The sequence below is a fragment of the Procambarus clarkii genome, chromosome 14, assembly GCF_040958095.1.
Source record: "Procambarus clarkii isolate CNS0578487 chromosome 14, FALCON_Pclarkii_2.0, whole genome shotgun sequence".
NCBI classification, from domain to species: domain Eukaryota; kingdom Metazoa; phylum Arthropoda; class Malacostraca; order Decapoda; family Cambaridae; genus Procambarus; species Procambarus clarkii.
Genome location: NC_091163.1, coordinates 12154300 through 12179863, shown reverse-complemented (window position 1 = coordinate 12179863; position 25564 = coordinate 12154300). Strand labels below are relative to the sequence as shown.

The window sequence follows — 25564 nt, the reverse complement described above, 5'->3', positions numbered from 1 at the left end:
GCATACAAGACTTCAAAGCTTACCTAATCCTACCAATCCTAACTTAACCAAAACCTACTTGACCTACCCCAACCAAGTTTAATACTTCCTAACCTAATAATATAGTGTATGCAGATGACGAGTCACAATAACCTGGCTGAAGATATGATGACCAAACCACACATCAGAAGATGAAGAAATGACGACATTTTGTTCCGTCCAGGATCATTAATCAAGTCTTTCATTGTGACTCAACAATGGTGCAGGAAGCTGGATTGAAACATCGTCATTTCTCCATTTTCTGATGTGTGGTTTGGTTATCATATAAAGGGCATGACAATTAGAAAACAAGCTTTGTTGAACTGCCAGAGTACACTTTGCCTATAGCCCATTCAGTTTCTACAAGGCTTTGTGTACAAAATTCTATACATAGCACATGCATGTATTAATGGGCCCAGAATGAAGATTATGTATTTTTTTTTACAATTAACCCTTTTCCACTAGCTAAATGTTTACTTAACATGTTAGGTAGGTTAGGCCTAAACTATGTTATGTTTGCATACGGTAGAAGTTTGGTATTACTAATTATGAACTAATAAAAGTATCAAATACTTTTCAAATATTACAGTATGTCAACTTTGACATACTAAATTGAGTTTCTATAGAGGTTCTAGGTCAGCATTTTTTATTTAACAAGTAACTGATAAGTGTATTTAGGCAAGCAAGTCACCAATATAATACAGCCGTCTGACTAATGCCTAAATTCATATTCCTTCAAGTGGCCAGAGATCTTCCCTGAACAATCAGCTGTCAAAAACCAAGTGTCCACAGGTGGACAGAAGAGCTAGCACTGACCCCGACAGTACGACAAGAGGCACATGTGTGCCTCCTACAGAAATAGAGCGTGTTATAGAGCCCAGTGGGAAGATAATTGTACAAACTGCAGACGACAGGCCTGGCGTGGCTGGCCCAGGCATGCCGCCACCCGCCCTCTGCTCTACTCACTCTGTACGTGTAGTAACCCTACGGAAAATTGCCTGAGTTCGGGGATCTCCTTCAGGACTTCGTCTGTCACCAGGTGGATCCCTCTGTGCTGCGGCCGGAGCTTGATTTTTCTCTGGAACCACGCAGATCCGATTTGTATTCCTCTGCTGGAGGAAGCCATGTTTGCTATGACCATTGACAGCAGACGGTCTAGGGCACCCCGCCTCGCGCCGCCCTCACACGCCCGCCACACACGCCCACACCGCCCACGCCCCACACAATCCCAGCGTCGGGGCACTGCGGCGGCCACGGGCGACACGACACGGGGGAAGATAAAGCGTAAAACATTAAAGATGGAGGATTAAGGAAAGTGATCTCCCGACAGATGGCGGCGGCGGCGACGAGTGAGGCCCGACAAGCGCCGCCGCCGCCGCCAGTGTTTACCAACACCCGCTAGTGACAGGTCACGCCCTCGCTCTCCTCCTGTCACCTGACCTCCCAGGTCACGCCCTCGCTCTCCTCCTGTCACCTGACCTCACAGGTCACGCCCTCGCTCTCCTCCTGTCACCTGACCTCACAGGTCACGCCCTCGCTCTCCTCCTGTCACCTGACCTCACAGGTCACGCCCTCGCTCTCCTCCTGTCACCTGACCTCACAGGTCACGCCCTCGCTCTCCTCCTGTCACCTGACCTCACAGGTCACGCCCTCGCTCTCCTCCTGTCACCTGACCTGGCAGGTCACGCCCTCGCTCTCCTCCTGTCACCTGACCTCACAGGTCACGCCCTCGCTCTCCTCCTGTCACCTGACCTCACAGGTCACGCCCTCATTCTCCTGTCACCTCCCTCTCTGACCTGACAGGTAATGGCTTCGCTCTCCTGTCACCTCCACTCTGACCTGACAGATCATGCCCTTGCTCTACTTCTGTCACTTCCACTCTGACCTGACATGTCATGCCCTCACTCTTTACATGTGACCTTGCCTCCCCTCTAATGTGTCCTCATCCCTCATCTTCCATCTGACCTCACACATCACTCTCTCTTTGCAACCCTCCCCTCCTGACCTTGGTCACCCTGACATCTGACCTTGCTTCATACCTGCTTGATGGGGTTCTGGGAATTGTTCTACTCCCCAAGCCTAGCCCGAGGCCAGGCTTGACTTGTGAGAGTTTGGTCCAACAGGCTGTTGTTTGAAGTGGCCCGCAGGCCCACATATGCACCACAGCCCAGTTGGTCCAACACTTCTTGAAGAAAACCATCTGGTTTTCTCTTGAAGATGATGTCAGTTCCTCTGGCTTGCCAGCAGTCCTTGCATTGCCTTCCCTCTGACCTCACAGGCTTTCACCTCTGATTTCAATACTCTTCTATTTGGTCTCACTCACCTGCATCTCTTAACATTCCACCTCTGACTTCTTGTTTTCTGAAGTCGGATACTTGCCAGGTTTCACCTCCCACCGGGAACTACCTCTAGTTTTTATTTGTATTTGTAATTATATACAGTGCTGTATATATAAGGTATAATAGGTTGTGAAAGTACATATGTTGGTGATTAAATGCCACATTCTTGCAGAGCCACTCCTGAAACACTGTATTAGTGGCTTTAAGCATAGTATATACTAGCTCTATCTAGAAATCCAACATTCTGTTTCTTACTCATTTTGTATGTATGTACTTTTACCTTAATAAACTATTTATTTATTTAACATTCATGGCATTTTGAGTAAGTCCACTCAAGTCATCCCCACCTTTCAATCTCGCATCATGCCCAAACTTGCTGTCTCTTCTCCCCTGAGAGCTGAGCTCATCTTTGCTCTTGCTGCTAACCTGACCTCTGGACCTCTCATGTTATGCCCTCACTTTTGATCTAACTCCTGAACTCTCCACTTCTCTCACTAATGACTTTGCCGCTCACCTCCCTCTTGCCCTCCTGCTAACTTTGTCTCATAATCTGCATGTTTTGCAAAGAGCAAGAGGAGTTCTATGAACACTGTCAAGTCTGTGATACGTTGTGTGATCAGTGGAACAGAATACATGTAAAATGCACACATTAAAGAATCTTGACCTAACATAGTCTAGTATAATACTAATCACACCATGGATCGAAGTGCCATTGAAATGTTGAGCGCTTCTCTGGTTCGAGAGTATCTTGCCAAAAAGGTAAGATATATTTTTATAAATTGAAGAATGAGTATTTACGGTATATAGTGGATTAATAACATGTGAATCCCTTCAACTAAGCAATTACTCAAGTTGTTGTTCATTGGCCAAATTGGTGGCCAAAAAATAGCATTGAATGAAATCTGACCCTAGTTCTAATATAGTAGTACTGTACTGTATACAGTATATATAAAATAGGTTAGGTTTTTAGTGTTAATTTGCTCTCTGCATTACAAGCTGCCACCTGGAAAGGTTAGTTGGGAAGAGATTTTTCAGGTGCTCCTTTAGCATTTCAACAAATCATTCTTTACAAATTTGGTTTCCATCTTGATCCAATTTTTTTTTTTTTTTTAAATTTTCATTGTGACATCCTATCATTTGAAAGTCCTGGTATTACAGTCGGGTTCGTTCTTGATGTACAATCCAGAATTCCAGGTTTGAATCCCGGGTGGGTCAGAAATTGTAGGGCACACTTCCAATCACCTCATAGGCCTGTTTACCTAGCAGTAAGTAGGTGCCCCAGGAGTTAATTAGCTTGTTGTGGGGTTGCATCCTGGGCAGTGTCAGTAATTCGACCTGAGGGGAGGGGGTGGAACCTCAATACAAGTTTAACGTGTATGAATACTCTGGCTTCCTGTCCCCGACACAATGAATTATTATCATCGTTCTTTTGAACGATGAAGTATCATCGAAGTATTTGTTCTTCGAGAGCCTTCCTGGGCCTTGAACTCTATCTTCCATTTTTTGTATATAAACATTTATTATCTTTAGTGTAACTATATACATCATGATTGATGAAGCATTAATTGACCAGTGATAGTGTATTTGCTTTAGGCTACCACTGTGGGATTTTTACATGTACTATATATGCATCTTTTCCATAATGACTGGTGTTGGTTTTCTATTGTCAGAAACAGAAAGCTTGTCAGGCATTAACATGTTCTTCCTAGGTCAGCTACTAACCTATTCTAATATATAACCCACAACAGTTGCCATACTCACAAGTCCTTATACTGCTAGGTGAACAGGTGCATAAGGTGTAAATAATTTATCAACCTTCTTGTCCTGCCCAGGAATCAAACGTGGGACCATTCTGGTGCAAGGCAACGCATAAAATATATTAGGAGTCTACACACTGCTGTGTGAAGAAAGAGCTTGGATACAGAAAAATGTAACATACAATGTGACCTGTGCATTTATCATGAAAACTATTATAAAATACTTAGAATTGATTTTAATTTAATTAAATTTGATTTGATTTTAACAGTGAGTCAGATTCCTAGCAATACATACCTAATTTAGCCTGTCTTCATCTAGTGATATTCATTATCCAGGTCCCACTTACCTGCCCAGGCTGGGTTTTTAGTTTAAAAAACCCAGGTTGGTTTAGAAAACATATTTTTTCTTCATATGGGACAACTTAGTTATTTCTATTTAAATTTAAATTTGAATTTTGTTATTTATTGATTAAATACATAAAACTCAACCTGTCCCAACTTGGACAGGTTGGGTTTTAAGACAAAAAAAAAATTATTTTTTTTTAACCAACCTTGAAGAAATTGAAAGAAAATTAGCAGTGCTTGGAGATATTATTACCAATTAGACATTGTATGCACCAATAAATTACAGTACAGTACAGTACTGTATTGATATCTATTTTTTTTAGACACCTCTGTAGCCATACATACTGCAGAAGAAAAAATCATGTTTTTTTTACATCTGGCATAAGCTGCACATTAAGTTTAATTACATTTAAATAAAACTGTTAAAACCTTCTGCATTACAATAAATGACAGTAATTTGCAAATGGAAAAAATTTATAGCATGATGGAGATAGTGTTTAAATTCTTGTTCACTAAAACTGTCATAGTTTAATTTAACATCAATAGACATACAATAGTTTTTATGAGACAAAAAAAATTTAAGTTTAAGAAAAGAGTTTTGTTAGAAGTGGGAGCAATATTTATTTGATTTTCACTATCACTGTTATTAATAAAAATTACTGTAATTTTATTTGTTCAAATTTTCTATATGACTTAAAAATTAAACCACACTAATTAGCAACTGGTACTTTATGAAGCATTTATGGTTGGTCAATAGGTTAGCTAAAAAGTACTTTTTAAAAAAGAAAATTGTAACATTCAAACCCGAATTAATGTATTTTCTGGATGGGCTGAACAGTAATTCAATGAAGCTAGCCCGCTGAGCTAGTTTCCCCCATTAGAGTTACATCAGCCTTAGTACAGTAGTCCTTTAAGGTCTATCAGGGACCAGAGTCAGAACCTGGCCACCCACCCATCCTCCTCACAGAGGCATAGGGAGCGGGAAATTGTTACAATCACCCTCATCAACAAAACGTCCAGAAAGGCAGTGAGACAATACAAACAACTGCAAGGTTCAAAGAAAATGAAGCACTGAAATAGCTATATGACTGCAAATAATTCACTTAGAACTTGGTAAAATCTCCCTTAAATATGGCTGGCCACCAACAGGTGGCAGCACCCTGGGAGCTCCTGGCTTCCATGCCATCTTAGCCTCAGTCCAGAGATGATGTCCTTGAATTTGGCCCCACCGAATCCCACCTCTTTTTAAGATAACAATAATTAAACAGAAAGTGTAGGCCATCCTTTGGACAGTCCTGTGGGGACCATGTCTTTGTGTGTTGTTTCTGACTTTTGTATTTGCTTCACAAGCATATTTTTCAAGCCTCTAATCATTGTGTGGGTTTGGCTTATTCTTCACCTCGAGTGGCATGTGTTTAGGGTAGCTCCATAATCACCTGTTTTTGCATTGCTCTGACACTGACTTCTCTGGTGAGTTTGGGAGTTTGCCCTTGATAGGCCATACTACTGTATAAGGTGCAGTGCCCTGGATAGTACAAGTGTCTGACTCCTCTTTGAGGCCCCTGGGGTTGGGAGCATTTAGTTTTTTTTGCTGTGGGGTTTACTAGGGGTTTATATGTTTATCTATACAGCATGCCAGATGTATAGATATCTGGCCTGTGTCTGGAATTTCAGATGCAAGTCACATTTGCATGGGGCACAGGTAGCTGTTGGTTTCCGATCTGTGTCTTTTGTGGCAACAGTAGTATCAAGTTTCTTGACACTCCTTTCTGCTCCTTGTCTCTGTTCATCATGTTTTTTTCTCTGTGTCTGTTCCAGTGATTTTTGTCCTTTTTGTCTTGGTTATTTGTTGATTGGCATATTATTCCTAATACAGTTGCTTTTAATTGTTAGCCTTGGCATAGCCACTCAACATCAACATTTTGTTGGTGCCATTTTGCAAGTTTGCTCATGCCTTCTTTCACCTCCTGGTGGCTCATGTTCCTCCTGAGCCATCTTGGTCTCTTGGCTGGGTTTTGGTATTTCTTTCTTTCCCTCAGTTCTTAGTTGTTTCTTCGGTCTGGAATACACTTCTTAAGGCTCTTTTTGTTGGCCCTTGCCTTCGGTTGTCAGGTGGGGAGGCTTCATGCTTTCTTCCAGAGGGGGGGTATGTCTGTTCCTTTGGCCCTGGTTGGCAGTTTCTTCATTTGCAGCCTTCTCCTTTGATTGATTGGCTTCTGAGGGGGTCTTTTAGTAGTTGATACTTGATCTGTTACTTTGGCCAGGTTTGCATCCTTTAATTGTGTCCTGTTGCAGCAGTGTGTGTTATATTATATTATATATTATATATTATATATTATATATATTATATATATATATAGATATTTCACTGTTGACCCAGTTTCCTTTGTTCCCTCTTCAAGGCTCATCCCAGGTTGTGTGCAATGTCATTAAATCTAGCCAGCCTTGGGACCATGATGATATGATCACAAGTATTTTCCTTTGTCTGTAGTGTTTTCTAACATGTCACATGCTGATAGGCTTGGGGGTTTTGAAGGTCTAACTGGGTCATGGCAGCTTGTTATCTGGTCAGTGTTCCTGGTCCCCATTGTGCTGAGGACAACCTGATTGTCCTGGGTCAGGTTCCTTGTTCTGGTGTCTAGTCTTCATAAATGTAGTTTTTGCTCTCCTCCCCCTGGTATGTCATGTGTTTTCCTTCTTCTCTGTTGTTAGTTTGCTTCAGGGAGCCACCAAGAAAACCAGTGTTGAATATAATGAAATGCCTATTTCTGGTAGGACCTCGGTTGCTCCCTGATTATCTCCCACCCTTCCCCTCACCAGATGTGTCAGTTCATAATCTTTCAGCTCTGGAATGAGGGTAAGATGGTATATATCTAAGGGATGGGGGATTTCCACCTAATTTCTGAGTGACTCATTTGTTGTCATATAGCTATTTCAGTGCTTCGTTTTCATTGAACCATGCGGTTGACTGCATAGGTTAACTGGCTGCCTGGATATTTTCTCAGTGAGGGGTGACAATAACAATTCTCTGGTTCCTGGTAGACCATACAAGACTCCTATAGCCCTATGAAAAGAGGAGTTTGTTTACATTCAGTTCTGATTTTAGTTATTTTATTTCCAAGTGTTAAAAAATGCTTTGGACAGGGTTAAATATGTTTTTGTTTTAATCACTGAAAATGCATTTGGTTAATTATTAATGTATTTATATTTGTTGGTTCAGAGGTTGAAGAAGACACTACAGCAACTAGATGAGGAGCAAAGTGGGTATTCCACGTGTGTCCGCAACCGCCTGAAACTTATGAAAGCATTGCACATTGGCAAACTCATGAAACGCAACAAGGAGCTAGATTCTGCACTGGATTCAATGGTTGAGGTCATCGTTCACTTCTTGCTTGACCATGCACATACATCCAGAAGCCAAGCACAAGCCCCACAGAATGATCATGTGTGTGAGAGGAAAGAGGACCAACTAGTCAAAGCCTCTGATGTTGATAATGCTATTTTTGTAGAAGTTTATAGTAATAATGTGCCCACTAATGTTGGCACTAATGAAATCTTGTTTGCTGCAAATAAAGTTGGTGCTCAGTATGGAAATGATAACAAATCAGGTAGTGATGTTAATGAACAGTGCCAATATTTCAGCCAAGTGTGTGATAGTAATGAGCAATGTAACAAAAATATGGAGCAGTGTACTCCCTTTAAAGTACAAGCAAAAAATACAACAGATATACGTCAAAGTGAATATGAATTGAGGGAATATTTAGCTAGCAAGGATTATAGTGGAAGGGATAATGATATCAAGTGCTCACAACCTGTTGCCAATATATTAACATGTAATGAATCCGGTGAATCTTCATCGAGGGAATCGGACACAGATTCTGAGGCTGAATCAAGTGTTTCATCAGTTGTTGATCTCCTCATGGATGTGCCAGATGGATGTAGGAATCCTAATGGTGTAACAACAGACATGATATTTAGTGTGTCAGACTTGCCTCGACTACAGACTCCTCGCGTGTCTCGCACTCAACAAGAAGTTAATGTGATTGTTGCATGGACAGAGGAAAGTGACAATGAAGAAACAGAGATGTGTACAAATCGTGCTATAGGACACATGAAATGTGAAAATTCAAGCGAAGAACTTGAGGCAAGTGAAAAGTGGGCAAGTGAAAGACCAGAAAAACACGAGAAAGCTAATAACATTTCACTAAAAGAAGCACGAGAATGCGATCAAGAATTTCCACCTCAAGGTAGGTTGCGTATTTTTCCTGGAAATGAAACTGATTTTTATGTTTACTAGTGTTACTGGAGACTTGATAAATGTGGTAAGCAATTGGTGTGTAATTGTTGATGTGGATTAGATATATGTAGACTTATGCTTCGACTCACCCTGTACTCAAGAAATTGGCACATCAGACTAATAATGTACTCCATATGCAAATTGTTGAAACATGTAGATTGTGGAATATGCATCTACTTGCATTGTTCTCAAGTAGATGAAACATCAGACTAATGATCTACCCCCACAACAAACTGACTAACTCTTGAGTACCTACATGCTGCTAGGTGAAGAGGTACATTAGATGATAGGAAATGCGCCCACTCATTTGTCCCGCCCAGGATTCGAACCCGGAATTTTCGATTGTGAGTGGAGAACGAACCCGACTGTAATACCGGGACTCTTAAATATGTACTGTACTATATTAGGTCTCAGATAGTATGTGTTAGATCTAGGATGGTTAGGTTTGGGTTATATTAGCAACATATCTACAAAACTTTCTCCGGTTTGTCCAAATTCAGTAGTACCAAATTCTACTTTCTAATTGTTTATTACGTCAACATATGTACGACGGTCCACATCGTTACTATTAGTATTATCTCACAGGATAGGCTGGTTTATTGAATTTGAAAACATGTTAGTTAAACGCGAAGAGTGATTACCGTAGAGTTTACATAGTTTGTGACACCCCTGAGTAGTGTTTGGTATCAACACGCTGCCGGGAACAGAAAGCCTGTTTAGCTTATCAAGGTCCATGTAGCCTAGAAGAGGCTGTATGCATGACCATACATTCAGTTATTGACCACACTCAGTGGTGCTTAACCTCACCGAGTGACCCTCTTTAATGTTAGGCCTAGACAAACACAACATGCGTATTTACATAACTATACCACTAGTAGCTAGATGATGCATTTTTCGACATAGACAAATGAAATGTATAAGGCTTTAGTTGGAATCCCACAAACTAAGTAAATTCAGAAAATAATGAATAATAATTCATTGTAGAGAAATCGAGTCACTTCTTTAAAACAATGTCTGGCCAAGGTTGTAGGCCAGAAACTTGAAACAAGCCAGACGAAACACTGCGTGGCGATGTGTGTGTGTATGGCCAGTGCTATAGGGCGGTTGGGGTTCGACCCCCATGTCCCTCTTTAAGTATTTCAGTATTTAAGTATAAAGTATTCCGAATCCCAGTGAGGCCTATGATGTGTAGGTGTGACTGTCCATAATGTTAAGACACATTTGACTGCTGTTATCGACGTTGAATCGACCTCGATAACAGCCATTGGTACTCCGGCATCTTTTGCCCGCTATGGGAGAGAACATGGAGGAGGGAGAGCAGCATGGGAGGAGAGAGGCAGAGTGAGCAGATGGGAGGGAGGGAGGCAGAGAGAACGGGAGGGAGGGATGGAGAGAGAACAGGAGGGAGGGATGGATGGAGAACAGGAGGGAGGGAGGGATGGAGAGAGAGAGAGAGAGAGAGAGAGAGAGAGAGAGAGAGAGACCGCAGGGTAATCACTCTAGTATGACATAAACGGAGAATGTGAATATAGATCCCATGAAGACTATAGACTATGACTAAACCTTAACATTAAGACATGTGATATACAAGTACTTACAGGTAATGATGAGCAGCAGGTACCTGGGTGCCACCATCACCACTAGTGGCCCTCACGGGGACACCAAGTTCTCCAAAGTTACTCTAATTATTGCCGAGAATTGATTTCCTGCAGAGTATTAAACTTGTTGAGCATGAAGCTAGATAACCTTCGCAGTTCCATCACCTAGTCTCAGGTCTTAATACCACTAAACATAAGGTTTGGGTCATTACAGTCAAACTGACAACCTCTAAAAGGCTTCGAGTCCCTAGAGCTGGTTCTCAGCCTCTGTTAATAGTGTAGTTTAAAATACCTCCACACATCCGGAAACAATAACTGACACCATACAAGTTGAAGCCCACATGCCTAGATATTTTTCTCCCTAAATTATATCACTGACTCAAGATTTAGCAGTAAAAATGTCTCACTTTATTTGTCATTTTTATTTATGCATTTGACATGGTTCAGTAACACCTGGCCTCAGTAAGGAGGCAGATGGCGTGAGACTTGGCCTCAGTAAGGAGGCAGATGGCGTGAGACCTGGCCTCAGTAAGGAGGCAGGTGGTGTGAGACCTGCCCTCAGTAAGACGGCAGGTGGTGCAAGCCCGTGGTCACCCAGCCCTCAGATGACATTTTATAGTGATGAAAGATGCACGCCGAGCTGCCGTCCTCTCGTATGGCGCGCTCACGCTCCCGTTTTCTTTTCTTCGACAGTGACTGGTGGAGGAAGGAGGCAGATTGCTCCTCTTCCCTTATGTTTTTGTATTTTGTGAATTCTCTGATATTTATTGCTGTGGCGTTACTGCGCCGAGGGTTTATGTTTGGCAGAGGTGTGATATGATCCCCCGGGGAGCAAGTGTATCGCTCTACATGCGGAGGAGAGTTAGGAGAGGTGTAAAACATTGCCTTGCGTCTTGTGTGTTTAAACGGCCGGCATAAGTTAGCACTTTATATTTAGCGTACAAACGATGACTTATCGCTCGCTCTCGCTGAGAAGAGGATGGTTGGCGGGGCGAGACAAAAGATAATTGGAAGTGGGGTGAGGGTGATGGAGTAGTTGATGAGATGCGAATTAGGCAACCCGTTCTCGCAAATTCATAAAGTCAATATTGACTTATTAACTACGTGCATAGGTGATATACTAAACATAATAGATACCCTTAAAAAGATTCATAGAAAACACCGACCTTACCTAACCTTGTTAGTATCTTAAGATAAGCATCTTATTGCTTCGTAATTACAATTATTACTTAACCTATACCTATTATAGGTTATACCTATTATAGGTTAGGTAATAATTGTAATTACGAAGCAATAAGATGCTTATCTTAAGATACTAACAAGATTAGGTAAGGTCGGTGTTTTCTATGAATCTTTTTAAGGGTATCTATTATGTTAAGTATGTCACCTATGCACATATTTAATAAGTCAATATTGACTTATTAAATTTGCGAGAACGGGTTGAATTAGGAGTGTGTTGGTCATCATACTCTTGGGTACACTACTCACACGACGCCCACTCTCCTACTCACAAACTACCAATCTTGGGACTGAGTGGACAGTACTCGGGGGTCGTAGTCCTAAGGGCCCGGGTTCGAATCCCGGCCGAGGCAGAAACAAATGGGCAGTTTTTTTTTTCTCTGATGCCCCTGTACACCTAGTAGTAAATAGGTACCTGGGAGTTAGACAGCTGCTTCCTGGCGATGTGTGTGTGGGCGCGCGCGTGTGCTAGTGAGAACTATATGTAGTAGATAAAATAGAAAAAAATAAATTGGTTAGAAAGGCGGGGTCCAAGAGCTAATAGCTCGATTTTGTAGGCACAAATAGTAAATATCTTATGAACTAACTCAACTCCGATGCATACTCATAGATTATACAAGCAAAGAAAAATACAGGACTTGATAGAATACATAAAATAAAGTTGTTTAGAGATGAAGGAAGGGATGTGATGGGATGGGATGAAGGGGTCTAGCGGGAGATGGGGTGCAGAGGGACAAGGGTGAAGAGGGGAGTAAGAAACCTGGGAGCAGCAGCGTCACCATTTAACTCTGCTTCAGTCTGAGGGCTTCACCCCAACCGCCCCAACTCTCCACTTCTGACTATCCCTGCATCTGTTAGTTGACTCACCTCGGAGACCGAGTCAGCTGACTTCGTTGTGGAGTCTGACGGTGTTGTGGTTGATCCTGAGCCAGCTGCTGCGTCCCTTGGCCGGCCGCCCCTTCCCTTGGCCGGCCGCCCCTTCCCTTGGCCGGCCGCCCCTTCCCTTGGCCGGCCGCCCCTTCCCTTCCCCGGCCGCCCCTTCCCTTGGCCGGCCGCCCCTTCCCTTGGCCGGCCGCCCCTTCCCTTGGCCGGCCGCCCCTTCCCTTGGCCGGCCGCCCCTTCCCTTCCCCGGCTGCCCCTTCCCTTGGCCGGCTGCCTCTTCTCTTCCCCGCCTGCCCCTTCCCGATGCCTTATTCTCCCTCACCGGACCATGTCGGTGTGCCTATGCCCTTCCCACCGTCCTCTTGACTATACCCTATTTGCCAGATTTACCTATATCCCCCAACCCGGAATTCACTCACCCTCCTGCTGATCCTTCTTAATTTACTGTTGTTTGCCTTAGTTTCTTCTCCTTTTCTTTAACCGTTTTCTGTTCTTGACTATGTGAATTCTTCAATGGCGTATATATGGTTTTTATGACAGTTTCCATGAACTCCAACTTCTGATCTCCCTGTTTTCACCGCTTTCTTTATGTCTCCAAGACGCCGATGCTTGGCGCTCGTCCAGGTCACTTCAGTGGTTATTTCTGTCTCTCTTTCCCTCCAGCTTTTGTCGGGACCCCTAACTCTACTACTCACTTGGTTCGATATTACCTTTGTCCCCCCTTCTTTTTCAGTCCAGCACTCATTCCTCTACCACTGTGAGTAAATGGTATACAGTCTGCCATTCATCGCCCCCTCACATATTCCGCTTTATCTTCCTGATCTTAAACGCCTGTTGGACTCATTACCGGAGTCTGTGCCCCTTTTGCGAGATTCGAGCTGTCGGTATACTTTCTGGGGTGGTGACCTGACAAATACCTGAAGCCACCTTCTCAAACCTTCGCCTTGTCTTCTTCATTATCTCTCCTGAATTCTGGCGAACCTTCTCATGTTGACAAGTGCACTCACACCCTTTTTCTGTATTTGATAGTTATTTCACTAATGTGAAGGGATAATGTACATTTCACGCAGGCACAATATTTTATGATAAAATATAGAGGACTGGAAGACTTACCGATGTATCAGTAGCTAAAGTTTGTGCCGGCACTCATTCAGTTGCAGGTCGGACACAACTGCTTAACCTGCTGAACGATGAGCTCGCACAATAAACATTGTCTCATAGCGAAATTATTAAAATACCAAAATAAAATAGTTTAGGTCTGGCTGATCACAGAAAACGGGTAACTCAGCATTAGAGAAAATGAGAAAAACGTGACGTGCCGCTGGGATGTAAGTGTGTACATGATGAGTCTGCATGTTAGTGCAAATACCAAGGACAATTATGTCTGGCAAGACGCTGTCGACCGGCGCGTAATGCGGAGACAAATTACTTTCGTGTGACTCCACATAGCAAGTCACGAACAGGCAAAGCATATGAGCGACTATTTTGTAATTATTTAATAATTCATGTAGCTAGGGGGTCTCCTTGTCATGCTGAGAATTCATAATTACTGTGATTTTTTTGTGTTCGAGGCGAGTGCATGAAGCAAATTCTCTTTGTTAAGAAGTTTTTATTTAAAAAATCAAGGTCGCTCAGAGATTACATGTGAAGTGTATGACGTCATTCCAGGTCAAGGTAGAGCTGGAAATATGTCTTGATGATTTAGGTCAGTAGGGAGAGGGAGTGTTGGCGGTAAATGAGATGGCATGTTGTGTCAAGGAGAGAGAGAAGAATGCCTTTGATGATACGAGCGTTACATGGAGAACTATCGTGATAGGTTAAGAGGGGTAGAACCGGTCTCGTAGTTACCTCTTACTGTAGCTCTCAAGAGGGGGGGGGGAGGTCAACTACGCCTCCCCCCTCACCTAGTTGTATTCCCTTGGTTGTGCTTACGGGGGTTGAGCTCTGGCTCTTTCGGCCCGCCTTTTAACTGTCAATCAATTTTTTTTTCACCCGCACACACCCCATGAAGCAGCCCGTAACAGCTGTCTAATTCCCAGGTACCTATTTACTGCTTGGTGAACAGGTGCATTAGAGTGAAAAAACTCTTCCTATTTGTTTCCGCCATCGCCGGGGATCGATCCCAGGACCCTAGGATTACGAATCCCGAGCGCTGTCCACTCAGCCACCAGGACCCTATATATACCCGAAGGGTGTTGCCACTACACCACGAAGACTGCTCACACGGGGTGTGCTTCAACTTCACCACGGGTATGACAAAGATAATCCCACAAATTAGAATCCGTCCGTATGAAGAGTTGGTTGATACCTGGTTGATGGGGTTCTGGGAGTTCTTCTACTCCCCAAGCCCGGCCCGAGGCCAGGCTTGACATGTGAGAGTTTGGTCCACTAGGCTGTTGCTTGGAGCGGCCCGCAGGCCCACATATACCTGGTTGATGGGGTTCTGGGAGTTCTTCTACTCCCCCAAGCCCGGCCCGAGGCCAGGCTTGACTTGTGAGAGCTTGGTTTACTAGGCTGTTGCTTGGAGCGAGTTGGCAAAGCCTAATTAACATTCTCTAGAAAGGCGAAGAGTTAGGGGTGACACAAAGTGTACAAGTGGAGAAAGGGGCATAACAAAGGGGTTACTAATAAGGTATTAAATATATCAACACAAATGGCACATGAAACAGGTCTGTTGACCACGTATGGCCAATAAGCCTTCTGCACTTCCTTTAATTCTCATGTTCTTTGCAAAATATTTTTGTAAGAATCTCAAATTTCACGCGATACTCTATGCAACTCAAGTAATTTCCCTCTTCGATTCGAATTCATGCCCTCGAAATGCTATTCCCTAACTCATCACAATTTTACTGTTGCAATGTTTCGCCTTAAGGCATTTCATGGGTCACTTTGTTCTTTATTATATGATTAAGTTCAGGCAAGTTTCTCATTGATCATCATTTATTACTGTTCATCATTCCCATTCATTCATATTCCCACTCAATAAGATTTCAATCCAAATTCTTCCCTACTGGTGGTCGGCCGAGCGGACAGCACGCGGGACTTGTGATCCTGTGGTCCCGGGTTCGATCCCGGGCGCCGGCGAGACACAATGGGCAGAGTTTCTTTCACCCTACGACCCTGTTACCTAGCAGTAAAATAGGCACCTGGGTGTTAGCTGTCGCGGGCTGCTTCCTGGGGGTGGAGGCCTGGTCGAGGACCGGGCCTCGGGGACACTAATGCCCCGAAATCATCTCAAGATAACTGTCCTACCCCTTGCACCACTATTGACCTACCCTTTGCATTACATAGACCTACCCCATGCATCATTTAAGGGGCCCGGTAGTAGTACAGTTGGGCTCGTTCTCGACCTACAATAGAGAATTCCGGGTTCGAGTCCCAGGCGACAGAAATGCCCGAAACGCTATGCGTACTAGTGGCTTTAGGTATTGTATGTACTATTTCTATCTTTAAATCCATCGTTATGTAACTTAATGGATGTACCTTTACCTGAATAACAAATCTTAATCTGAATCTAAAATGGTTGTGCGTGTTTCCTATCACCTAATGCTCCTATCCACCGTTTTCACCTAGCAGTAAATAGGTACCCAGGAGTCAGCTTGTTGTGGGGGGGGGGGGTTGCATTCTGGATAAACACGCTGGCTGTATGTCCCCACAACACAATGAATTATTAATATTAATCATCGTATACCTACAATTTTTTTTTTAAGTTTTGTTTTCCATCCGTTGTTTCAGTGGTTGTAATTGTGAGTTGGTCTGATGACCATGAGTTACTGTTACTGATTGTTACTGTTAGTTACTGTTGCTGATTGTATATAGGTTCTCTACTAGTTCTTGTTCACTCATACACTCATTGTTATGCCCCTCTTTCCTGCCGTCTCTTTCTCCAGGTAAGTTTTTTTTTTTTTTAAATTTTGCCCCGAGGGGCGAGTTTATTGGGCAGCGCCACTCATCTTGTGAGTGGACACACCACCATAGTGACAGTATTGGGCAGCGTCACTCATCCTGTGAGTGGACACACCGCCATAGTGACAGTATTGGGCAGCGCCACTCATCTTGTGAGTGGACATACCGCCATAGTGACAGTATTGGGCAGCGCCACTCATCTTGTGAGTGGACATACCGCCATAGTGACAGTATTGGGCAGCGCCACTCATCTTGTGAGTGGACATACCGCCATAGTGACAGTATTGGGCAGCGCCACTCATCCTGTGAGTGGACATACCGCCATAGTGACAGTATTGGGCAGCGTCACTCATCCTGTGAGTGGACACACCGCCATAGTGACAGTATTGGGCAGCGCCACTCATCTTGTGAGTGGACACACCGCCATAGCAGCATGTACAACACTCCCCCAAAAGGAAAAAAACCCCGCTGGGAGAGAGGTATTGGTTGGCGTCTCTACCCCAGGGTAGGGAAAGGCCTAAGGGCAGAGGGGACGTGACTTGAACTGGTCTTCCTTCAAAAAGTCCGCTTGCATTCCTCCCATTAGCTCCCCCTTCCCCACGCTCCTCGACAGACACCTGTGCATGTCCAAAATATAAAGATTTGCCCGAGTGGTGAAGCGGGTCAAGGTCGATACCACCGTATACCCTGTCTGTCAGAGCCCCAAGCCTCGTCCTCTGCCTCTATAGTGTGTACCTAGGCTCTGTGCTTAGTTTTCGCTCACAGATAGCCTCGTTTTGCACTAACAATAACACAGTATTGTGAAAGACATATCAACAAGTTTTGAAAATTGTCGGTGCATTACGTTCTGGTGCGTGCCACATGTTTATGTTGTGTAGCCCAGACAACCAAACAGTTGCCGACGAGGGTTATAGAATTGTAACTTTACTGTTACCTCTTGTGAAAGATTGTCCAGTTAGTGCGGTGTTGTGTGCGTGGCTTGGTAAAGCTGCCTTCACTGTGTTCTCCCTAAAGGTGATAAAGGCGTGGGATTACTGGTGGCAGTTGGATAAAGTTAAAATATAAGGGGAAGTGGTTGCCTCGGTGGTGGTGGTGGTGGGGGAAGTATGCGATGGTGGAGGAGTGAGGTGGCGCGTGTTGTGGACCCCGCCCGACCTCCCGCCACCATTGTCTCCCTTGCTGGTGCGTCCGCGGCTTTACCAATAGCAGTTTCATCCCTCGCACTACAAGAATGATCAAGAAACGCTGTGTGAATATTAACTAGTGTGACCTGTTTGGTGTTGTGTTGACGAGAAAGGAGACGTCAGAGACAGTCGTCTTCGTAGTACTTCGGGAATACAGAACGCCAATAGTGTCAGAGGTTTCATCAACCAGTGTTTTAATAACTGTTATTGTATATACAAGTTATGGAAAGTTCTAATAATCATAAATAACAGATACCAAAAGTGAGTTTAAAAGTGAATATGAAACTAATTTGGATCGATATTGTTCGGAGTACACTCCATTGCTCTATACTGGCTTGGGGGGGCGTATTTACCTGTAGTTTACCTGTAGTCGGTCCCGAGAAATCTACTATCCAAGACCCGAGATATCTACTTTTTGTTGTCAGGTACAGGAAGCCTGTGTATATATGCACTTTAGGCTTGTATCAATCCCCCTGTCCCATTCCAAATTTTTATCTTGATCCCTTCCAAGTGCTATATAGTCGTAATGACTTGGCGCTTTCCCTGATGAATCCCTCCCTTCCTTCCCCGTTAAACTGGTCGGTCGAACTACTGACATTCCTTAGGATGAGCAACCTCACAACACTTGCCTAACTACCGAGTGCCTATTTACTGCTAGGCGAACAGAAGCATTAGGTGAAAGGAAATGTACCCAACCATTTCTGTCCCGCCCAGGATTCGAACCCCGGAATTCTTGATTGTGCGTCGAGAAGGAACCCGACTGTGCTACCGGGACCATTAATTATGTATTCTATGAGGGCTGAGATAGTTCTTGTTGCTCTCACCAGAGGAACACATAAAGAACATTGTGAGAGGAGCGTGATGCGTCGCTTTCCAACTTCACACTTGCTTTTAATTCCTTAAATTTAATGAATTGTTTTTAATTATTTTCAATCCCCGACTGTCAAAGTAGTTGGGCACAGTTACTTTCACCCCCCGTCCCCTCCTAAATCCTTATCCTGACCCCCTTCCCAGTGCTATAAAGTTGTAATGGCTTGGCGCTTTTCCCTGGCAATTATTAATTGTTTTTAATTACATAAATGGTGAAATAGTACAGAAACTGTCCATGACTTTTGTGACACTAAAATTGGAATATGCAGCAGTTGTAAGGGATATCTAAAGAAGCACATCAATAAACTGGAAAAGGTACAAAGGCATGCTACAAAATGGCTTCCGGAACTGAAAAAACAAGTTACGAGGAGAGGCTAGAGGCATTAAATATGTTAAAAGTAGAAGATAGAAGAAAAAGAGGTGATATGATCACCACTTACGAAATAATAACAGGAATCGACAAAGAGGCGTTCCTGAAACCAGCAACTTCAACAAGAGGATACAGATTCAAGCTAAGGAAACAAAGATCCCGAAAATTAGTAGAAAGTTTTATTTAGCAAACAGAGTGGTAGACGGTTGGAACCAGTTAAGTGAGAAGGTGGTGGTGGCTAAAACCGTCAGTAGTTTTGAAGAGTTACATGACAAGAGTACTGGGAAGACGGGGCACCACGAGAATAGCTCTCATCCTGTAACTACACTTAGGTAATTACACACACACACACACACACACACACACACACACACACACACACACACACACACACACACACACACACACACACACACACACACACACAGGTGGAAACTGAGTACCCACATGAGCCACAGAGACGTTAGAAGGAACTTTTTCAGTGTCAGAGTAGTTAACGGATGGAATGCATTAGGCAGTGATGTGGTGGAGGCTGACTCCATACACAGTTTCAAATGTAGATATAATAGAGCCCAGTAAGCTCAGGAATCTGTACACCGGTTGATTGACAATTGAGAGGCGGGACCAAAGAGCCAAAGCTCAACCCCCGCAAGCACAAATAGGTGAGTGTACACACACACAAAAAAAATCGGACTCGCTAAAACAAAACTCTCAGGAGTCATAACGAATGCCGTGTTTCCCCAGGAGTACACAGTAATAAGGAAAGAGAGGGAAGGTAGGGGAGGAGGAGGAGTGGCCCTACTAATGAGAAAGGAATGAAGTTTCAAGGAGATGGATATTCCTGGCTGTGAGGGTTTCAGAGACTACATAGCAGGCACCTTGACAATGGGTGGACCAAGAATAGTAGTAGCAGTAATATATAACCCTCCACCAAATGACAGAAGACCCAGTCAAGAGTACGAAAACAACAACAGGGCAGTTAACACTATAATTGAGAGGGCAGCCTCTGCTGCCTGTAGAAATAGATCCCACCTGCTCATTATGGGGGGGGCTTCAATCACGGAAGGATTGACTGGGAGAACAAGGAACCGCATGGAGGCGTGGATACGTGGAGAGCCAAACTACTGGAGGTGGCGACTAGAAACTTCTTAACCCAGCATGTCAGAGAACCCACAAGGATGAGAGGAAATGACGAACCAGCGAGACTCGTCCTAGTCTTCACTCTGAACGACTCCGACATAAGAGAAATCGGTTTTGAGACCCCAGTAGGAATGAGCGACCACAGTGTACTGGCGTTTGAGTACCTGATTGAAGAAGGGTTATTGAACTCGAGGAGGGGTACTGAAAACAAAAGGCTGGCACTCCGAAAGAGAAACTATGAGATAAGAAAATTCCAATCATAGTGCACACACATACACACACAGGGACATAAGGGACATGATCCCCACACTCAAGATTCTCAAGGGAATCGATAGGGTAGATAAAGACAGGTTATTTAACACAAGGGGCACACGCGCTAGGGGACACAGGTGGAAACTGAGTGCCCAAATGAGCTACAGAGATATTAGAAAGAACTATTTTAGTGTCAGAGTGGTTGACAAATGGAATGCATTAGGCAGTGATGTGGTGGAGCTGACTCCATACACAGTTTCAAGTGTAGATATGATAGAGCCCAATAGGCTCAGGAACCTGTACACCTGTTGATTGACAGTTGAGAGGCGGGACCAAAGAGCCAGATCTCAACCCCCGCAAGCGCAGCGAGGTGAACACACACACACACACACACACACACACACACACACACAATGCACCTCACGACACTGGAAGACAGAAGAGTAAGGGGGGACATGATCACAACCTACAAAATCCTCAGGGGAATCGACCGGGTAAACAAGGACGAACTTTTCAACACTGGTGGGACGCGAACAAGGGGACACAGGTGGAAGCTGAGTACCCAAATGAGCCACAGAGACGTTAGAAAGAACTTTTTCAGTGTCAGAGTAGTTAGCAAATGGAATGCATTAGGAAGTGATGTGGTGGAGGCTGACTCCATTCACAGTTTCAAATGTAGATATGATAGAGCCCAATAGGCTCAGGAATCTGTACACCAGTTGATTGACGGTTGAGAGGCGGGACCAAAGAGCCAGAGCTCAACCCCCGCAAGCACAATTAGGTGAGTACAATTAGGTGAGTACACACACACACACACACACACACAAGTCATATACACCAACAGTTACACAGATCATGCACACCAACACAGTCTCAGGTCATGTACACCACCACACTGACCCTGTACACCAACACTCAAGTCATGCACACATTCTCAAGCTCCATTTCCAGAGCACTATAAATATTTGATGGTGTTACCTAAAATCTATATCCCCTTGTTGGCCCGAACGGCAGCACACCCGTCCTCCCTCCCTCTCCCCTTCCTACTATTATCTGATATACAGTGTGTGTATATATATATATATATATATATATATATATATATAGGGGGGTACCACCACTGGTGTAATTATAGGGACCCACAGCCTCAGAGAAGGGAACACAGAGCACTCAGGGAAAAACTTGACATTTAACTCTGAATACGAAAGAGTGTTCACTTCTCCTACCACCCCCTTTTTTTTTTATTATATATATATATATATATATATATATATATATATATATATATATATATATATATATATATATATATGTCGTACCTAATAGCCAGAACGCACTTCTCAGCCTACTATGCAAGGCCCGATTTGCCTAATAAGCCAAGTTTTCCTGAATTAATATATTTTCTATAATTTTTTTCTTATGAAATGATAAAGTTGCCCTTTTCACTATGTATGAGGTCAATTTTTTTTTATTGGAGTTAAAATTAACGTAGATATATGACCGAACCTAACCTACCTAACCTAACCTAACCTATCTTTATAGGTAAGGTTAGGTTAGGTAGCCAAAAAAAGCTAGGTTAGGTTAGGTTAGGTAGGTTAGGTAGACGAAAAAACATTAATTCATGAAAACTTGGCTTATTAGGCAAATCGGGCCTTGCATAGTAGGCTGAGAAGTGAGTTCTGGCTACTAGGTACGACATATATATATATATATATATATATATATATATATATATATATATATATATATATATATATATATATATATATATATATTAGTATATTTTGGTAGCAGTCTTTCCTGTAGACATATATTATTAAATATGACCGAAAAAGTAAGATTAATAATTCTAACACGAATTTTCTCGATCTTTCTTACGTTTCTTTTCACTGTTGATGGTAATTCAAAGATCAATTCTCCAAAATTCATTTTTATTTCTAGTCTGACGCGACACTTGAGCGCGTTTCGTAAAACTTATTACATTTTCAAAGACTTTAGTTTACAAACACACAACTGAAACTGAATAGAGCTTACACATCTTCGATTTTATATCTACATTTGGGTGAGGTGAAAACAAACTTTCAACAATGGGTATTGAATGGGTATTAAATTCAAACACAAGACAGAACACGAAACAATGGGTATTGAATGGAAGTAATTGTAGAAAGCCTATTGTTCCATATTTCTTGATGCTTCTATATTGGAGCGGAGTCTTGAAGTGGGTAGAATATAGTTGTGCATTAATTGGCTGTTGATTGCTGGTGTTGATTTCTTGATGTGTAGTGCCTCGCAGACGTCGAGCCGCCTGCTATCGCTGTATCTATCCATGATTTCTGTGTTGTTTGCTAAGATTTCTCTGGCGATGGTTTGGTTGTGGGAAGAGATTATATGTTCCTTATTGGAGCCCTGTTGCTTATGCATCGTTAAACGCCTAGAAAGAGACGATGCATCGTCTCTTTCCTTAATGGAGCCATTCCTTAATGGAGCCCTGTTGCTTATGCATCGTTTAACGATGCATAAGCAACAGGGCTCCATTAAGGAACATATAATCTCTTCCCACAACCAAACCATCGCCAGAGAAATCTTAGCAAACAACACAGAAATCATGGATAGATACAGCGATAGCAGGCGGCTCGACGTCTGCGAGGCACTACACATCAAGAAATCAACACCAGCAATCAACAGCCAATTAATGCACAACTATATTCTACCCACTTCAAGACTCCGCTCCAATATAGAAGCATCAAGAAATATGGACCAATAGGCTTTCTACAATTACTTCCATTCAATACCCATTGTTTCGTGTTCTGTCTTGTGTTTGAATTTAATACCCATTCAATACCCATTGTTGAAAGTTTGTTTTCACCTCACCCAAATGTAGATATAAAATCGAAGATGTGTAAGCTCTATTCAGTTTCAGTTGTGTGTTTGTAAACTAAAGTCTTTGAAAATGTAATAAGTTTTACGAAACGCGCTCAAGTGTCGCGTCAGACTAGAAATAAAAATGAATTTTGGAGAATTGATCTTTGAATCACCATCAACAGTGAAAAGAAACGTAAGAAAGATCGAGAAAATTCGTGTTAGGAATTATTAATCTTACTTTTTCGGTCATATTTAATAATTATATATATATATATATATATATATATATATATATATATATATATATATATATATATATATACTCGCCTAATTGTGCTTGCGGGGGTTGAGCTCTGGCTCTTTGGTCCCGCCTCTCAACCGTCAATCAACAGGTGTACAGGTTCCTGAGCCTATTGGGCTCTATCATATCTACACTTGAAACTGTGTATGGAGTCAGCCTCCACCACATTACATCCTAATGCATTCCATTTGTCAACCACTCTGACACTAAAAAAGTTCTTTTTAATATCTCTGTAGCTCATTTGGGCACTCAGTTTCCACCTGTGTCCCCTAGTGCGTGTGCCCCTTGTGTTAAATAACCTGTCTTTATCTACCCTATCGATTCCCTTGAGAATCTTGAATGTGGTGATCATGTCCCTTATGTTCCTGTGTGTGTATGTGTGTACACTATGATTGGTTCGAGTCTCAGGCCATTACCATTACTTATCACGGTAATGACATGTAAAGACCATTACTTATCACGGTAATGACATGTAAAGACCATTACATATCATTATTATGACATGTAATGGTCATTTGAACATGTTTCATCTTGCTTTTATGTATTAGTCATTAGGACTTCTGCAGTGTTATCTTGTTCCTATGTTATGAAGACATTGTTTTGCTCCTTACAAGTCTTTTTTCCTGTGTATGTATTCAAGACTTGTAATTCAGTTACATGTATATGTATTTATTTATCACATTCGAGGGCTGGCAAATAGTATAGCTGTATTAATAATAATTATGCTGCCAGAGAAAAGATTATATTATCATTAGACTGTTGCAGCATATTGTGCTATATTATTTGCTGCCAGACAAGTACGAAAGGTCCACCATATTTATTGTTGAAATTGGTCTTATTTTCTAGTGTATTGTCGCAATGGTATAAATGTGTGCTCTTATGAGCTAATGGACATTATGAACTCTTAGACAAATTAAATCGTGCGCAGGACCCTCAATCGCCTGTGTATGATGAGCGCATTGCGCAGTTTAAGGGTTAAAGTACTGTTGAAAGAGACCCAGTGAATAGGTAATTCCACAAATGACTGCTGTGGATTATACTAAGTGAGGCCAACCAGTGTTCCCGAGGCCTTGATGGTGTTGTTCCCAGACCTCGTGCTCCCTCTCTCAAGGTCAGTCTCGTGGACTGGTCCAATTACTTCCTGGAATAATGAAAACAACTTCGCAAAAATCTCTTTCTGTTTACGTTCTCGTCTATAAAAGTTGACTCATAAACTCCCAAAGTTGCGAACTGGTAAAGTGCAAGGAATATCCAGTTGCATTTATCAAAGTGGCTTAGAAATTGTCTTGCTGTTGCAAATGTTGAAAGGGACCCAGTGAATAGGTAATTTCCACAATTCCACATGAGACTGGAGCGGTGTTGTCAGCAGTGGTAGGAGGTTCTCCTACCACTGGATGAGGTCTGAGGCTCTTAGCAGGAGTTGTGTGGTGTTGAGAGTGTGCAGCAGGAACTACTAGGAGCCCATCCCGCCCACTGTGGGGTGTGTGAGGGCATCACCAGGCTACAACACCACCACCACCAACAACACCTGACGAAGCACCGGCATGAACTGACCAGCATGCCCAAGCTCTACTGGCGTAGCAGGAATGGTGAGTGTATTATGATAACGGTGAAGCTGGTAGGTAGATGATATGATTCACAGTAATGTAGGATAAAAAGAAACCCACAAATGTATTCATGTATTTTACATCAAGATTTGAACTACACAAAGTCAAATATTCTAAAATTCCAGATATTCTAAAAAAAGCGAGAGTAACGCCTGTACACAAATGTGGTGATCTCACAGATGTTAACAACTACAGACCTATATCAATCCTGCCAAACTTGTCAAAATTTTTTGAAAAACTAATCTATAAGCAGCTTTACTCATATCTAGCCAAACTCAATATACTTAGCCCTTGCCAATATGGCTTCAGGCCCAAAAAAAGCACTAACGATGCACTTATTAGTATGCTTAACTCGATTCATACAGCTCTTGATAGAAATGAGTTCCCTGTTGGGTTATTTGTGGACCTGCGTAAAGCTTTCGATACTGTCAACCACCAAAACCTTCTTCTTAAATTACATCATTATGGTGTCAGAGGACACTCCCTACAATACCTCAAATCCTACCTTACTGACAGGCTCCAATGTGTTTCTGTGAATAATACAATTTCTCCCACCCTACCCATCAACATTGGTGTTCCCCAGGGCAGCATACTTGG

The 25564-nt window shown here is 42.8% G+C and overlaps 2 protein-coding genes across 3 annotated transcripts in view; one reads left to right on the top strand and one right to left on the bottom strand.

The window, feature by feature from the left end:
- The window catches only part of LOC123771646 (UPF0047 protein YjbQ), a 43808-nt gene extending 42444 nt beyond the window's left edge, over nt 1-1364 (bottom strand). For both annotated transcript variants that reach the window (XM_045764265.2, XM_045764274.2), the window contains exon 1: nt 985-1364. In XM_045764265.2, coding sequence (XP_045620221.1) covers nt 985-1159 — 175 coding nt within the window. In that variant the 5' untranslated portion in view covers nt 1160-1364. The remainder of the gene's footprint in view (nt 1-984) is intronic.
- A 39-nt stretch (nt 1365-1403) lies between these two features.
- Nucleotides 1404-25564, top strand: part of LOC123771636 (uncharacterized) — a 67321-nt gene continuing 43160 nt past the window's right edge. The window contains exons 1-2 of the mRNA XM_069324396.1: nt 1404-3116; nt 7680-8706. Coding sequence (XP_069180497.1) covers nt 3054-3116; nt 7680-8706 — 1090 coding nt within the window. The 5' untranslated portion in view covers nt 1404-3053. The remainder of the gene's footprint in view (nt 3117-7679; nt 8707-25564) is intronic.